This window comes from Manis javanica, chromosome 10 (assembly GCF_040802235.1).
Source record: "Manis javanica isolate MJ-LG chromosome 10, MJ_LKY, whole genome shotgun sequence".
NCBI classification, from domain to species: domain Eukaryota; kingdom Metazoa; phylum Chordata; class Mammalia; order Pholidota; family Manidae; genus Manis; species Manis javanica.
The window spans coordinates 52,004,822-52,021,696 of record NC_133165.1 but is presented as its reverse complement, the minus strand read 5'-3'; the positions used below and the strand labels follow the sequence as shown (position 1 = coordinate 52,021,696).

Below are 16,875 nucleotides of genomic sequence, written 5' to 3'. Positions count from 1 at the left end.
CTGAGGAATGTTGGTTAGGAAGGACTTCCACTTCCTAATTCAGAATTCTCTAATGCTTGCAGTTTTTTGCAATGAGTAGATCATAAATTTGAAATCAGAAAATAGTCAACATCACTAAATAAAGTAGCAAGTCCCACTGACCCATTTTCCTAAAAGGCTGTAAATTATACTTACAATGTGATGCCAGTCTTATTTTTAAAAATGCATAGGAAGGGAGGGGGGCAGAGCCAAGATGGTGGCGTGAGTAGTTCAGTGGAAATCTCCTCCCAAAAACATATATATTTATGAAAATACAATAAATACAACTATTCCTAAAAGAGACACCAGTGGATACAGTATAACAGCCAGGATACATCTACATCTGCAAGAAATCAACATTACACGAAGGGGGTAAGATACAAGCCACGGCCCAGCGGGACCCAAACGCCCCCTCACCCCGGAGCCCCACGGGAGGAAAGAAGTTGGAACAGGGAGGGAGTGAAAGCCCAGGACTGCTAAACAACCAGCTCTCGAAATCTGCACCGAGAGCACAGACACAAGATGCACAGGGTGCTGGATATTAGAGAAACGGAAAAGCAAAACCTGCGGGCAGGTCCCCGTGACTGGTGCCTCTGAGGCAAAAGAAAAGCGAGTGCTTTTTGCAAGTCTTAAAGAGACAGGGACCCCACAGCTGGACGAAGTTGTCCCGGCACACTTAGTCAGCAGCTGGGAATCCTGGGGAACTTTAGGCACCCTAACCCCCTGGGCGGCAGCGCAGCTCTGAAGCCCCTCACAGCACTAAGCACCCTGCCAGTTGTTCCCCCAACTGGCGTGGACCCCGACACACTGGCCCAGTAGTGGGAAAGTGGCAATGCGCGCCGGGGGCAGCAGCACCCAGATGGAAACGGGAGCGGCCCGAGCGTGACGGTGGGGCCAAAGGGGACCGAGAACAGCCCGCGAGCCCGCGGTGGCGGCAACCGAGTGGCCCCAGAGCAGCCCGCATGCGCTGGTGGCCATGGTGCCAGAGGGGCCCGGGAGAAGTCCGCGTGAGCCTGCGGCAGCAGCGACCAAACAGTCTGGGAGCAGCTGGCATGCGCTGGCGATTGAGGCACCAGAGGGGCCCGGGAGAGGCCCCTGCGAGCCTGTGGTGGCGGCATCTGAGCGGCCCAGGAGTGGCCTGCGCGTACTGGCAGAGGTGCCAGAGGGGCATGGGAGAGGCCTGCGCGCGCCAGTGGAGGCGTCACCAGAGGGGCCCGGAAGCGGGCCGCAGGAGCCAGCAGTGATGGCAGAGGAGCAGCCCAGGAACAGCCGTGCTCCCAGCAGCCGACCGGAATCCCAGCATGATGCACAGCCGCCCGGGCCAGACCCAAAGGCCGCTGCTGGTACACAGCTGCCTGGCAGGGGTGCCACTATCGCGGAGGAGCGCACCTGACATGCCTGCCACTTCCCGCAGGGCTCTGCGCTGCTCTGACAGAGACCCCGCTCACAGCAGCTTAGGGGATTAATCTGGAGGCTGCTCCAGGAGTGCGGGTAACCGACACAGGCAGCGCAGAAGGGCAAGGCATCCAGCAAGCAGGAAAGGACTTTCTTCTCCCAGCTGACACACCTTCAGTCTGCCTACAGCCACCACTATCACCATGAAAAGACAGAAAAATTTACTCCAGTCCAAAATAGTCCAGACAGCCCCTGACAGAGGATCTACAGAGACAGACCTAACCAGTCTCCCTGAAAAATAATTCAAAGTAAAAATCATAAACATGCTGATGAATCTGCAGAGAAATATGCAAGAGCTAAAGGAGCAAGTACAGTGGGAGAATACAGGAATAAAACAATCTCTGGAAGGACTTAAAAGCAGAATAGATGGATGCAAGAGGCCATTAGTGGACTAGAAACCAGAGAACAGGAACGCATAGAAGCTGATGCAAAGAGAGATAAAAGGATCTCCAGAAATGAAACAATATTAAGAAAACTGTGTGACCAATCCGAAAGGAACAATATGCATTATAGGGGTACCAGAAGAAGAAGAGAGAGAAAAGGGGATAGAAAGTGTCTTTGAAGAAATAATTGCTGTGAACTTCCCCAAACTGGGGGAAGGAAATAGTTGCTCAGACCATGGAAGCACACAGAACTCCCAACAGAAGGGACCCAAAGAGGACAACACCAAGACACATAATAATTAAAATGGCAAAGATCAAGGACAAGGACAGAGTATTAAAGGCAGCCACAGAGAGAAAAAAGGTCACCTACAAAGGAAAACCCATCAGGCTATCATCAGACTTCTCAACAGAAACCTTACAGGCCAGAAGAGAATAGCATGATATATTTAGTGCAATGAAACAGAAGGGCCTTGAACCGAGGACACTGTATCCAGCACGATTATCATCTAAATATAAAGGAGGGATTAAACAATTCCCAGACAAGCAAAAGTTGAGGGAATTTGCCTCCCACAAACCACCTCTACAGGGTATCTTAGAGGGAGTGCTGTAGATGGGAGCACTCCTAAAAAGAGCATAGAACAAAACACCCAACATATGAAGAATGGAGGAGGAGGAATAACAAGGGAGAGAAATAATCATCAGACTGTGTTTTTAATAGCTCAATAAGCAAGTTAAGTTAGACAGTAAGGTAGTAAGGAAGCTAACCTTGAACCTTTGGTAACCACGAATCTAAAGCCTGCAATGGCAATAAGTACATATCTTTCAATAACCACCCTAAATGTAAATGGACTGAATGCACCAATCAAAAGACACAGAGTAATAGAATGGATAAAAAAGCAAGACCAGTCTATATGCTGCTTACAAGAGACTCACCTCAAACCCAAAGACATGCACAGATTAAAAGTCAAGGGATGGAAAAAGATACTTCATGCAAACAACAGGGAGAAAAAAGCAGGTGTTGCAGTACTAATATCAGACAAAATATGCTTCAAAACAAAGAAAGTAACAAGAGATAAAGAAGGACACTACATAATGATAAAGGGATCAGTCCAACAAGAGGATATAACCATTATAAACATATATGCACCCAATACAGGAGCAACAACATATGTGAAACAAATACTAACAGAATTAAAGGAGGAAATAGAATGCAATGCATTCATTTTGGGAGACTTCAGATGGATTTACCTTGGAATTTTATCAGACATACAGAGAACACAAACACCCATTCTCCTTAAAATTTTCCAAAAAATAGAAGAGGAGGTAATACTCCCAAACTCATTCTATGAAGCCACCATCACCCTAATACCAAAAGAAGGCAAAGACGGCACCAAAAAAGAAAACTACAGACCAATATCCCTGATGAATGTAGATGCAGAAATACTTAACAAAATATTAGCAAACTGAATTAAAAAATACATCAAAGGGATCATACACCATGACCAAATGGGATTCATCCCAGGGATGCAAGGATGGTACAACATTTGAAAATCCACCAACGTCATCTACCACATCAACAAAAAGAAGTACAAAAACCACATGATCATCTCCATAGATGCTGAAGAAGCATTTAACAAAATTCAACATCCATTCATGATAAAAACTCTCAACAAAATGGGCATAGAGGGCAAGTACCTCAACATAAAAAAGGCCGTATATGACAAACCCACAGCTAACATCATACTGAACAGTGAGAGGCTGCAAGCTTTTCCTCTGAGATCAGGAACACAAAAGAGATGCCCACTCTCCCCACTGTTATTCAACATAGTACTGGAGGTCCTAGCCACAGCAATTAGACAAAACAAAGAAGTACAAGGAATCCAGATTGGTAAAGAAGAAGTCAAACTGTCACTATTTGTAGATGACATGACCTTGTACATAAAAAACCCTGAAGACTCCACTCCAAAACTACTAGAACTAATGTCGGAATTCAGCAAAGTTGCAGGATACAAAATTAACACACAGAAATCTGTGGCTTTCGTATACACTAGCAATGAACCAATAGAAAGAGAAATCAGGAAAACAATTCCATTCACAGTAGCATCAAAAAGAATAAAATACCTAGGAATAAACCTAACCAAGTAAGTGAAAGACCTATACCCTGAAAACTACAAGACACTCTTAAGAGAAATTAAAGAGGACACTAACAAATGGAAACTCATCCCATGCTCCTGGCTGGGAAGACTTAATATCGTCAAAATGGCCATCCTGCCCAAAGCAATATACAGATTCGATGCACTCCCTATCAAATTACCAACAGCATTCTTCAATGAACTGGAACAAATAGTTCAAAAATTCATATGGAACCGCCAAAGATCCCGAATAGCAATCTTGAGAAGGAAGAATGAAGTGGGGGGGATCTCGCTCCCCAACTTCAAGCTCTACTACAAAGCCACAGTAATCAAGACAATTATGGTACTGGCACAAGAACAGAGCCACAGACCAGTGAAACAGAATAGAGACTCCAAACATTAACCCAAACATATATGGCCAATTAATATACGATAAAGGAGCCATGGACATACAATGGGGAAATGACAGTCTCTTCAACAGATGGTGCTGGCAAAAATGGACAGCTACATGTAAGGGAATGAAACTGGATCATTGTGTAACCCCATACACAAAAGTAAATTTGAAATAAATCAAAGACCTGTATGCAAGTCATGAAACCATAAAACTCTTAGAAAAAATATAGGCAAAAATCTCTTAGACATAAACATGAGTGACTTCTTCATGAACATATCTCCCCGTGCAAGGGAAACAAAAGCAAAAATGAACAAGTGGGACTATATCAAGCTGAAAAGCTTCTGTACAGCAAAGGACACCATCAATAGAACAAAAAGGTATCCTGCAGTATGGGAGAATATATTCATAAATGACAGATCTGATAAAGGTTGACATCCAAAATATATAAAAAGCTCAGACACCTCAACCAACAAAAAGCAAATAATCCAATTAAAAAATGGGCTGAGGAGCTGCATAGACAGTTCTCTAAAGAGGAAATTCAGATGGCCAGCAGACACATGAAAAGATGCTCCACATCGCTTGTCATCAGAGAAATGCAAATTAAAACCACAATGAGATATCACCTCACACCAGTAAGGATCGACACCATCCAAAAGACATACAACAACAAATGTTGGTGAGGTTGTGGAGAAAGGGGAATCCTCCTACACTGTTGGTGGGAATTTAAAATAGTTCAATTGTCATGGAAAGCAGTATGGAGGTTTCTCAAAATGCTTAAAATAGAAATACCATTTGACCCAGGAATTCCACTTCTAGGAATTTACCCTAAGAATCCAGCAGCCCAGTTTGAAAAAGACAGATGCAGCCCTATGTTTATCGCAGTACTATTTACAATAGCCAAGAAGTGGAAGCAACCTAAATGTCCATCGGTAGATGAATGGATAAAGAAGATGTGGTACATATACACAATGGAATATTATTTAGCCATAAGAAGAAAACAAATCCTACCATTTGCAACATCATGGGTGGAGCTAGAGGGTATTATGCTCAGTGAAATAAGCCAGGCGGAGAAAGACAAGTACCAAATGATTTCACTCATATGTGGAGTATAAGAACAAAGAAAAACTGAAAGAACGAAACAGCAGCAGACTCACAGAACCCAAGAATGGACTAACAGTTACCAACGGGAATGGAACTAGGGTGGATGGGTAGGAAGGGAGGGATAAAGACGGGAAGAAGAAAGGGAGTATTATGATTAGCATGTATAATTAGCATGTAGGGGGGACATGGGGAGGGCTGTGCAACACAGTAAAGACAAGTAGTGATTCTTCAGCATTTTACTATGCTGATGGACCGTGACTGTGAAGGGGTATGTGCGTGGGACTTGGTGAAGGGGGGAGCCTAGTAAATATAATGTTCTTCATGTAATTGTAGATTAATGATACCAAAATTTTAAAAAAATGCATAGGAAGAATCTGAAAAAGAACTAGTCCAAAGCATCGATGAAGTGGATGGCATGGGGTGGGTTTGAATTTTCTTTGTCTTCTGTATTGTCCAAGTGTTTCATTAAGCATGAATTAGCTTCATAATTGGAAGAAAAAAATGAGCTTTATTTTTGGACTTTGCAGAAATTAGGAAGTCCTGGCAAGGGAGCCCTGAGCCTTGGATTGGTGGGTGTTTCTCAGAAGGCTCCATGCCTCTGCCTTTTCTCCTCTGAGCAGGATCCCAGTAATGGCGCTCAGGCTGGGGGCAGGGGCAGGGTGCTGTCCTGTTTGGGCCCAAGTCTGTGGGAAGCTGGGCTCCCGCAGGGCTGGTCCGAGTGGCAGAGGGACACTGTCACGGGGTCTGTAATTGCTGTGGGCTTGCCATCGCTGGGCAGTGTCCAGACCACCGTGCAGTCCCCTCCCTGTGGCTTAGTTCTTGGGCCTGGAAGGGAGTTTTGGTCTCAGTCCTGTAGAGGCATCTTGGCAAGGGTTCAGGTTCTTCAGGAAAACAGCAAGAAGGATCATTATTTATCATAAAAAAGTTTGTTTGGAGGGGACAGTGAAGGATTCCCCCATGGGAGCATAAAAGCAGTGAGATGAACTTTTAAAACAAAAATGGGGTTGTACCACAGTACTGTTGAGAATCAATATTCTCTTTTCATAATCTGCCTGGATCAGCTTTCCCAATTAGTACCCAAAAAAACCCTGGTTCTCAAGAAGTTTTTGAAAGTTTGAGGGGATTTTTAAATTATTTTATTTATTTATTTATTTGTTTACTTTTTTGATATCATTAATCTACAATTACACAAAGAACATTATGTTTACTAGGCTCCCCCCTTCACCAAGTCTCCCCCCCCACACATCCCATTACAGGCACTGTCCATCAGCATAGTAAGATGCTATAGAATGACTATTTGTCTTCACTGTGTTGCACAGCCCTCCCCATGCCCCCCCCCACATGCTAATTATACATGCTAATCATAATACCCTCTTTCTTTTTCCCCGTCTTTATCCCTCCCTTCCTACCCATCCACCCTAGTCCCATTCCCTTTGGTAACTGTTAGTCCATTCTTGGGTTCTGTGAGTCTGCTGCTGTTTTGTTCTTTCAGTTTTTCTTTGTTCTTATACTCCACATATGAGTGAAATCATTTGGTACTTGTCTTTCTCCGCCTGGCTTATTTCACTGAGCATAATACCCTCTAGCTCCATCCATGTTGTTGCAAATGGTAGGATTTGTTTTCTTCTTATGGCTGAATAATATTCCATTGTGTATATGTACCACATCTTCCTTATCCATTCATCTAGTGACACTTAGGTTGCTTCCATTTCTTGGCTATTGTAAATAGTGCTGCGATAAACATAGGGGTGCATCTATCTTTTTCAAACTGGGCTGCTGCTTCGGCGGGGGGGGGATATTTTTGGTCATCACAACAAAGGAGGACATGACAGTCATTTAGTGGGTGGAGGGCAGGGAGGCTGTCACCCTGAAATGGGTGAGATGGTTCTACACAATGCACTTCCCTGCAACCCCAGGACTTTGAAATGTCTCATGCAAATCTTTTCATAATTATCTGCCCCCAGAACTTAGTGCTGTGTGGATGTAAAGGCAACATAGCTTTGTGTGACTTCATATCCTCTGAGTTTAGAATGATTCTGTTGTGATTTTTATTTTGGGCAGTAAAACCGGGTGTACTTATGATTTATCCACTGTTTATAGGAAGGCAGCATTGGCTTTTATAGTAAGGGTCCAGAATTCCCACTATAGAGTAAGCAGTCTTTTGGAAGGGCTGTTTTGTGTTTTATATGGATATAATCAAAGTCTATTTAACCAGTCCCCAGAGGTGGACATTTGGGTTGAATTCAGTTTCACATGATCACAGTAATGCCTCTTGTACATATATGCCTGCACATTTGTGATTGTATTTCTGTAGGATACATTTCCAGATGTAGAATTGCTGGATCCAAATAAAGGAATATGTATTTTTCACTTTAGTTCATTGCCAGATTGCCTTTGGAATATATTGTTTATACCCATTGACCTTATGTGAGAGCACCTGCTTCCCCATATGCTGACCAGCACTAGCTATCAGCAACCATTAAAATGTTTGCCAATCTGAATGACAGGCTATGGGGGAATGATACCTTATTTTTGTTCTCAGCTTCTTGATTACAAGGGAAGTGTTGTGTGTTTTCCTATGGATATTATGTATCTTCTTTGGTTTTATAGTTAAGATGTGTTACTTCTGCCCATGGAGAGGCAGTGCCCATGTGAAAGCAAATAGGATCTTTTGGGAACTTTGTTCCAGAAAGGATAATAGCTGGGAGTATTTCTCTCTCACTGATGCTGTCTGCCTCCCCAGAGGTGGGAAACACCTGGGCAGTCTCAGGGTGGGAGGAGGCTGGGCAGCACTCCCAGTAGCCCCTGCTCTAACATTCTCCTTTGCCTCTGCAGGAAGCCTGGAAGCATGCGATTGAGAAGGCCAAGCACATGCCCGACCCCTGGGCTGAGTTCCACCTAGAGGACGTTGCCACAGAATGTGCCACCCGTCACAGGTCAGCAGCTTGTCTGGGGATTACTGTATGGTCCCTGGCTTCAAAGAGTCCTTGGGAGTATGGGTTCTGCTTCTGCTCATGATCAGTTGGAGCCGAAGTACCCTTGGAGGTCAAAGAGAAGGGAATAATAGTATCAGCCAATATTTGAGTGTTTATGCCTGTGAAGGCATGGCGCATTATCTCATGTCGTCCTTAGAGTGGTCCACTAAGGTATGTATTTGACAGGTGAGGCTGAGCTGTACTGCAGTAACAAGTACCCCTGGGGCTTAATGCAGCAAAGGTGTACTTGCCACTTGGATGAAGCTGAGCGTGAGTTCACCCTTCAGGACAACTCAGGGACCCAGGATGCTTCCACCTTGTAGTTCCTTCATCTCAGCACACAACCCCCACAACGGCTACCAAAGGGACAGAGAGCACATGGAGGTGGCACACCAGCTTCTCAGGGCTGTGGCGCTGGGAAAAATCACAAAATGGAGCTGGGGGTGTTTAGATTTCTTATTGGAAAAAGCAAGGGAAGGAAGAGTGTTTTCAGGGGGTTTCAGGAAGAAGGATGAAAGGCAACAGCAAAACTCATGAACCACCCCCGGGAGATAATCAGCACAATACCTGTGACAACGATGATACAACCCTTATTTAGTGAATCCCCTCTGTGCCACGCACTGACTTCAGCGCTCTGTATGTATTTATTCACTTAAAAAAGCCTGCGGTAGGAATCACATCAAGCATTTGGAACCCCTTTGAGAATCTCATGAGCCCATCTCAGAAAGTTGCACCATGTCTAGTTTTGCTCATAATTTTAGTGGACTTGTGGACCTGCCCTGGAGCCTGCCCCCTCCCCATCCTGTGACTTCTGTAGACCCCTCCAGCTCTGAATCCTCTAGGCTGATCCTTGCAGCTCCTGTAATTGCCCAAGGGGGGAGAGAGGTTTAATAAGCTAAACTTCTGACTCTCACTATCGACTTTGAGTCAGCCAGTACTCTTTCAAATGCAAGTAACAGAAACCCAGTTCACAGAGGCTGAAGCATAGAACAGAATGTTTGTCTCATGTGAGTAGGCTTCAGGCATGGCTTGTTCCAGAGGCTTTTTGGCTTTGACCTCAGATAAGCTGTCTTATATCAGTGACACAGATTTTAATTCACCCAGCGAAAGAGTATTTTTTCTTTCTAAACATTTTTTAAGCAGAAGTTCCGTATTTGAATCTCATTGGCCTGGCTTTAGTTAAATGCCCATCTCTGAACCAGTCATTTTGCCAAGGAGCTTTGCCTAGATCACATGCCACAAGCCAGCAGGTGCTGGGGGTTCAGCCCCACCCAGTCCACATACTCTGAGAATGGAGGATAGTTTTTCCCCAAAGCAATATTGGGGGGTGCTATTACTAGAGGAAGTCGGGGGTGGGTAGGCAGAAACGCTGGAGCTCTCTCCTCTTTGTGCAGCATGTTCCTGCACCCACTTTGTGGGAAGATGACTTCCAACCTGGTGTGCACCCCCTCCACACTGGAGGCCCACCTCCTAGGCAGGCTCTGGGGTCTGTGCCGGTCAGTGTTGTGGGGGCCCCAGCAGGGCAGGGTATGGACTGTGTTCCCTCCTGCCTATAAGAGCAGTGTGGTGGTTGGGATCGCCAGGCAACACAGGAGGTTCCTGGGAGAGCAGGACCTACATGCTGAGCTGGTTCTGTGTGTCCTGGAGCTCTGGGTGGGGGAGCTGGAGGCCAGGGGCCAGGTCGAACTGTATTTATTTCCTGACAGAAGTGGCTGACTTCACCTCCCTGGCTGCTAGAGGAGAGAGGTCAGGTGTTGATGGCTAGAATCTCCAGAGACTTCTAAATTGGAGGCTTCCTCCTCCATTCCTGGTTTTTAAAGAAGGCTGGTGTAAGCTGGCCCTTTATTGGAACAGATTTCCTGTTCATATGGGCTGTGCCCAGGCTGGTTACAAGCTGGCTGCAGTTGAAACCTGGTTCTCGGTTTGAATTCCTGCCTCTGGGCAAGTTACTTCACCTCTCTGAGCCTCAGTTTCCACACTGGGGAAAGCAGACACCATGATTGTACCCATCTCGTAGGGCTGCTGCTGTGTTGATAGAAGAGATCCATTTAAGGATGCAGCATATAGTGAAAGCTCAGTGACCTTTGAGCACCTCTGATCTTTTTGGTATTAGTGGTCATGAAGGGCAAGTGAGCTCCTTCCAATGTCACCTGTCTGCCTGTCCCCCCAGTTTGGGTGCCTCTCAGCTTGCAGCTGCTTTTGGAAGCAAGGGAAGACTGTTTTCTTTTCCCTGGTCTCTGCATAATAATAATAATAATTGTTGCTGTTATTTATTGAGCACAGTACTTGGCATGGGCTGGTTGCAAGCAAGTTTGTAGCTTTGGCGAGACTTCCTGGCTCCAGGCCTGGGGCAGGTGACCTGCCAGGCGTCTGCTTGTTTGCTTCATAGAGGTTTCAGGCTCTGAGAAGTTCTCACCAGAGCTGGGAACCTTCTGGAATTTTCCCTGCTAAGAGGGAGGCCTCTGCTAGAGCTAAGAACAACTCAGCCCTCGGGGAGGTTTTAGATGTAGGGATTCACCAAGCTGAGGAGCTTTCTACTAGGCAACCCTGTTTGAGGCCCAGCCAGGCCAAGGGGCAGATTTGCTCTGGAAGAGAGGATTCCTGGGAAAGGAGAGACGGGAGTGGTCTGAACCCTCTTCCTCTCTGCCTTGGGCGTGCAGCCAGCAGCCCCTCTCCTGGCTGGACTTAGAGGCAGGAGCTTTGCCAACCCCTGCCTGTTCTGGGACATCCACCTGACTACCTGGGCCAGGCTCCCCAAAGGTGCCTGGCACGATCAAGTGTACTGCCTCCTTCCATTCCTGGGACATGCCACATATTAGGGAGACTGGTTATAATAAGGCTATTTATTTATTCAGTCTTTGTCCAACATGCATTTATTAAGCATCCACACACCACAGGCCTTGAAGTGAACAGTCAGAAATGGGCCTGGCTTTGTGGAGTTACCGTCCAGAGGGGGAACCAGATGGGGTGCAAGCCCACCCACGGTGCAGGAGGAAGTGCTGGGAGCATGGAGAGGGAACAGCTGTGTCTGAAGAAAGGGAAGGAGGCCACTGGGTTGGGGCCTGGCCAGGAGGGAGAGTGTCCATAGACCCAGCCCAGGAGCTGTCCACTGGGTCTGTGTGTGCACAGTGGCTCGATCCTGAGGGCTGCAGGGAGCCCAGAAAGGTCTGCCGCCTTTACCTAGTGAGTGACAGGATCATGTTAAGGACACTGTGCCCTGGGGGTTTCTGGTTTCTGCAGGTACAATGCTGTCACTGGAGAGTGGCTGGAAGATGAAGTTCTGATCAAGGTGGCATCTCAGGTGAGCAGTCTGCAGCCCAGCGGGGACAGGGCTGAGAGGGTTTTTTCTAGAGCAGACATTGGTCCTTGCTCTCTCCTTTCTACACTCACTTTTTTTTTTTAACTTTGAGGATTCTTTATATTATTGTATATTTTATTTTTTATACCAGTTTTACCAGTTTTCATGAGATACAATTCCCACATCATACAGCCCATGTGAAGCACACAGCTCAGTGGTTTTTAGCATAATCACAGCCACCATGACTGATTCCAGAACATTTTACCATCTCCAAAAGAAACCCTGCACGAACCCATTAGCGGTCATTCCCACATCCCTCCTCTCCCCCCAGCCTTAGACAACCACGAATCTACCTTCTGTCTCTGGAGATTTACCTATTCTGGACATTTCAAATGTGAATCATGAATCATATATCAAAAGATTCTCAGTACTCTTGTCAGAAACCAGTGGACGGTAAATATGTATACGACTTTTCCAGAATTGCGGGTCACCGCCTATTACTAAGTTGTAAAATGACTTCAGTGGCTTGTAACCAGCCTTTTGAAAAAAATAAATAGACCAGAAAATAGGGTACCTCCTGCATGATCAGGGGAAGGATTGTTTAATGAAACTCTTTTTAGTGTGTCACACACTCAGTAAGGTGTACAGCCTGATACATTTCATCAAGCGAACGCACCGTGTCAGCCAGCAAGCACCCAGACCAAGACACAGAACACCACCAGCACCCCCAAAGCCTGTCTCCACCCGATGCTCGCCTTTGCGCAAGGATAAGCACCACCCGGAATCCTATCACCCTCAATGAGTTTTGCCTCTTTGGGTTCTTCCTATAAATGAAGCCATACAGCATGTATGGTTTTGAGTATGGCTTCTTCCACTCAACATTTTGTCTGTGAGGTTTGTACACATTTTTGCCAGAACTATACTTTGTTTCTTCCCATTGCTGTATTGGAGCCCTTCAAATGAGTAGACCTCATGGATTTATCCATTGTTGATGGTTTTGGTTGTTCCTGCTTTTGTTCTATTACAGAAAGGGCTGTGCACACATCCTTTGACACGTACTGTGTCCCCCCACCCTGTTGCCCCTGTCACATCTTACCCCCTGGGGTGTTGTCCACTCAGCTAGTGTAGGGGAATGGGGTGGTCTCATCATCCCTGAAGGCTCTAGGCTGGAAGTTCTATCAGGCCTTGGTATAGGGGTTTTAGGATTGAGATGGGGTCCAGGGCACCCGCTTGATGGCTGCTGTCCCAGGTCTCCTGACTCACGGTTGCTTCTGGGTGGGGCATGGGGCCTGCTGACTGTCTGTGTGGCGTCTCTTTCAGCCCTTCGGCCGTGGAGCCATGAGGGAGTGCTTCCGCACGTAAGTGACCGCCTGGTCCTCAGGGCCCTGCCTGGGCTCCTTCAGTCTCCCGAGAGCAGTGACGTTGTGGCATTTCGGGCCAAAAAACAGAGGCAGCGGCCCCCTCTGCCTTAGCCCAGACATGCCCACCTGGTCTCCCTCGGACAGTACTGCTGAGAGGGGCTCAGGGTGAACAGGGAGCATCCCACTAATCTCTCAGAGACCAACAGAGACGGCATAGGACCTTTGACCCTTAAGCCTCCTTCCCAGCTCTTCAAAGAATGCAGTGGGGTGGGATCTCCCTGTCCTGAGGACCCAAGGCTGGGTCCCTGGTAAACCCAAATGCCCAGATGGCCCCCTGCGCCTCTCCTGTCAGGAAGAAGCTCTCCAACTTCCTACACACCCAGCAGTGGAAGGGGGCCTCCAACTATGTGGCAAAGCGCTACATTGAGTCTGTGGACAGGGATGTGTACTTTGAAGACGTGCGTCTGCAAATGGAGGCCAAGCTCTGGGGAGAGGAGTATAATCGGCACAAGCCCCCCAAGCAGGTGTGTGACACCCCTCCCTGGCCACCTTCCCACACCAGGGCAGCGGGTGATGGTCTGGAGAGGGGCAGTGTAGTGCTGGTCACAGGTGCCCCTCCTCACGCTCTTAACAGCAGCTAACGACAGCCATCCTTCACTGAGCCAGCGGGCCGCGTACTCTCTGTACAAGGAATTGTTTATCCTTAAAAACAGAACTCAGGTTATTTGAGGTTGGAAAGTTTTTATTGCGTTTATAGATGGGATCTATTAGTCAGCATTTTTGCTTGTATATGACAGAAACTCACTCAAATGGGCTTAACCAAAAAGGGAAGTAGTGCCACATGTGACCAAGAAATACTGCTGGCCACAGGCATGGCTGGGTCCAGGGCCACCCTGAGGTAGTTGGGAATTTTCCTCCAGCCCTAACCTTGTGTTTGCCTCACTCTCAGGCAGGTTCTTGCTTGGAATGGCATGTGGGCCACCAGCGGCTACAGGCTCGCTTTCTCCCTTCTCAACAGCCCTTTTTTCCCAGAAGTTCCAGTAGAAGTCTCAGAACTGGGTTTCTTTGGCTCTGATGAGGTCAGGTGCCTATACTGCTGAACCGAATCCAGTGGTGGGGTAGGGGAGTATGCAGCCTGGGCAGGCCTGACCCCTGCACTCACCCTGAGAGCCAGGAATATGGCTCCTCCCACCCAGACTACGCAGGCTGAGAATTGTGACTCCCAAGAAAAGGCAGGAGAAGGAGAGGGGAATGCATACCTGTCTGCCCCTGGGAAGCCCAGGGCTCCACGGCGTTAAGTGACCTGCCCAGATACGCAGGATGGAGCCAGGACTCAGATTCAGGCTTTCCAAGCCTGTACCCTGTTGGCTTCTTCACTGCAACCCCCAGGGTGTTGAGTGGCCTCAGGCCAAGCAGAGTGTCCTGGTGCCTGCAGGCATTTGAGGGAACTGCTCTACACCTCTGCCTCTCCTGAATTCACAGCTCAGCCCTCCCCCCTCAAGGTATGATGAGGCAGGTCTCCTGGCTGCCCTGGAGAGCCACACTCTAGGCGCCCAGCAGGATTTAGTGAGTGCCTGCTGTTTGCAGGAGGTTTGATTAAGTGCACTTGGGGTAGATCATAGGAAGCCACAGCCCCCACCCTTAGGGCTGTGACCCCTTCAGTAATTTGCTGCACTCCATCCTGGCCTCCATTTTATTCCTCCCGAAGCTTGTTCCTGCCTCAGGACCTTTGCACTGGCTGTGCCCCCCACCCACCACCCACCCCGGCCTGCATTACTTACCTCCTGCATTTTTGCTTGGGGAGCTCCTTCTCTCAGTCCGGGTCTCAGCTCATATGTCACCTGCTCAGCAAGGCCACCCCAGGACATTCTAAATGAAGTAGCCCTTTGCTGTCATCACCCTCTGTCAGAAGTCATTCTGTTCTGGTTTCTGTTTTTTGGAGCAATAAGTACTGTTGTGTACGTAGTTAGTATTTTGATTGCCTCTCTCCTCTGAGGGTGTGGGTTTTGACTGTCTTGTACCCAGAGGGTGCTCAAATAGCTTGAGGGCTGAGCAGTGCAGTTAGTCAGGACAGAGGTGTAGAGCAGTTACCTCAAACACCTATAGGCACCAGTGTACTCTGCTTGGCCTCAAGCCACTCAGCACTGTCTCCCAGTGCCTGGGTGCTCAGCAAATAATGAGATTGGATTGATGGACAGAAAGGAGGTTGTTTGAGAAGGAGCTGGCTGTCCCCTCACCCAGTATGCCCTCCACCTTCTGGCCAAGCTGGTGGCTGACCCATGGGCTTCCTTGTAGGGATGGAGCCAGCATTTAGAGTGGGAGCCCGGAGAACAGCCACTCCTTCCCTTCAGGCCGGTTCTTGGAACTTGCTGAGTGTGTGGCGGCTCTCAGCTCAGCTCTGGGCCCCTTTGGCCTCTGCAGCTGTCATCTGCCTGCTTAGTGACTCAGCCACACAGCTCTGGGGTGGTGGTTTCCCTGAGAAACAGCGCTGGCTCCTTCCGCAGTGGCTGGCATGGAGGAGGGCTGGTGCCTGGGCAGTCCTGTGTAAAGGTCTTTGCTACCCACTTTACAAACCATCCATGGTACTTGCACATTTCCTTCTGTGTACAAAATTAAGCACATACTTGGTAAAACAATTCAGTACGGAATGTCTAAGTTCTCCGTAAGTCCCCAGTGCTGGGAGACAACCACTGTTTACAGCTTGGTGTCTGTTACACTAGAACTGTGTCTACTGACAATCATGTCAGCAAACACTGATGGACTCTTGTGCATCAATCAATGTCATGCTCACACCAAGATCTCTATTCCACAGATGAGGAAACTGAGGCCCAGACTGGTGAAATAACTTGCCCAGATTCGTGGATGGTGTTAGTGAAAGGCACGGGCAAAGCTGCAGACAGATCCACAAATGTGTGGGCTAATGAAAAAGTTTCTTTCTCATCTGATAGTCCCACTTTGGTGGGGGGCTCAGGGTGGGCTGGTGTCTTGCCTCCGTAAGTCATCCAGAGACCTGTTTCCTCTGCTGTGCTGCTCTTCCATCCCCCGGCGGTTGCCCTGGGTGCCTGGTCTGGCCCGCTGGCGATGTCCACATCACAGCCGCAGGAAGCCAGAGGAGGGGAGGGCAGGCTGAGTTACCTCGTCACTGCTGCTCCTTCCCCAAGGCCTGGCTTAGTCACATGGCCGCTTCTACCTGCCAGGGAAGCTGAGCAGTGTCATCCCTACTGGACGGCTGTGAATCCTGCCCAGACTCAGGGATGGTGGCGATCTTAGGCCATTCGGGCTGCTCTAACAAAATGGTCCAGACTGGGTGGCTTAAACAACAGAAATTTATTTCTCACAGTTCTGGAGGCTGGGAAGTCCAAGGTCAAGATGCCAATATAACTGCCTCTTCCTGGTTCATAACCAGCACCTTCTGACCGTGTCCTCACATGGTGCAAGGGGCTAGGGAGCTCTGTGGGGCTCTGCTATAAGGGAGTTGATCCCATTTATCAGGTCTCCTCCTCATGACCTCATCACTTCCCAAAGGCCCCACCACCTAATACCAGCACCTTTGAGGGCTAGCATTTCGACATACGAATTTTTGGAAGGACACATTCAGGCCATAGCAGGGGTTTTCATTCTCAAAGGAAAAGGGGAGAATGGATTCTGGGAACAGCAGTTTCTGCCACAGAAAGCTAGTGAGTGATAGAGCTGGGATAGGCCCTGGCAGGTTGCTACCTCCCCACCCTTCTGCTCAGCTTATCAGAGGAGAGGGCAGC

General features: G+C 47.9%; 1 protein-coding gene across 11 annotated transcripts in view; it reads left to right on the top strand.

The window, feature by feature from the left end:
• Positions 1-16,875, top strand: part of EEF2K (eukaryotic elongation factor 2 kinase) — a 70,164-nt gene that overhangs the window by 27,939 nt on the left and 25,350 nt on the right. For all 11 annotated transcript variants that reach the window (XM_036992114.2, XM_073215451.1, XM_073215450.1 and 8 more), the window contains 4 exons: positions 8,319-8,419; positions 11,699-11,759; positions 13,077-13,114; positions 13,470-13,641. In XM_036992114.2, coding sequence (XP_036848009.2) covers positions 8,355-8,419; positions 11,699-11,759; positions 13,077-13,114; positions 13,470-13,641 — 336 coding nt within the window. In that variant the 5' untranslated portion in view covers positions 8,319-8,354. The remainder of the gene's footprint in view (positions 1-8,318; positions 8,420-11,698; positions 11,760-13,076; positions 13,115-13,469; positions 13,642-16,875) is intronic.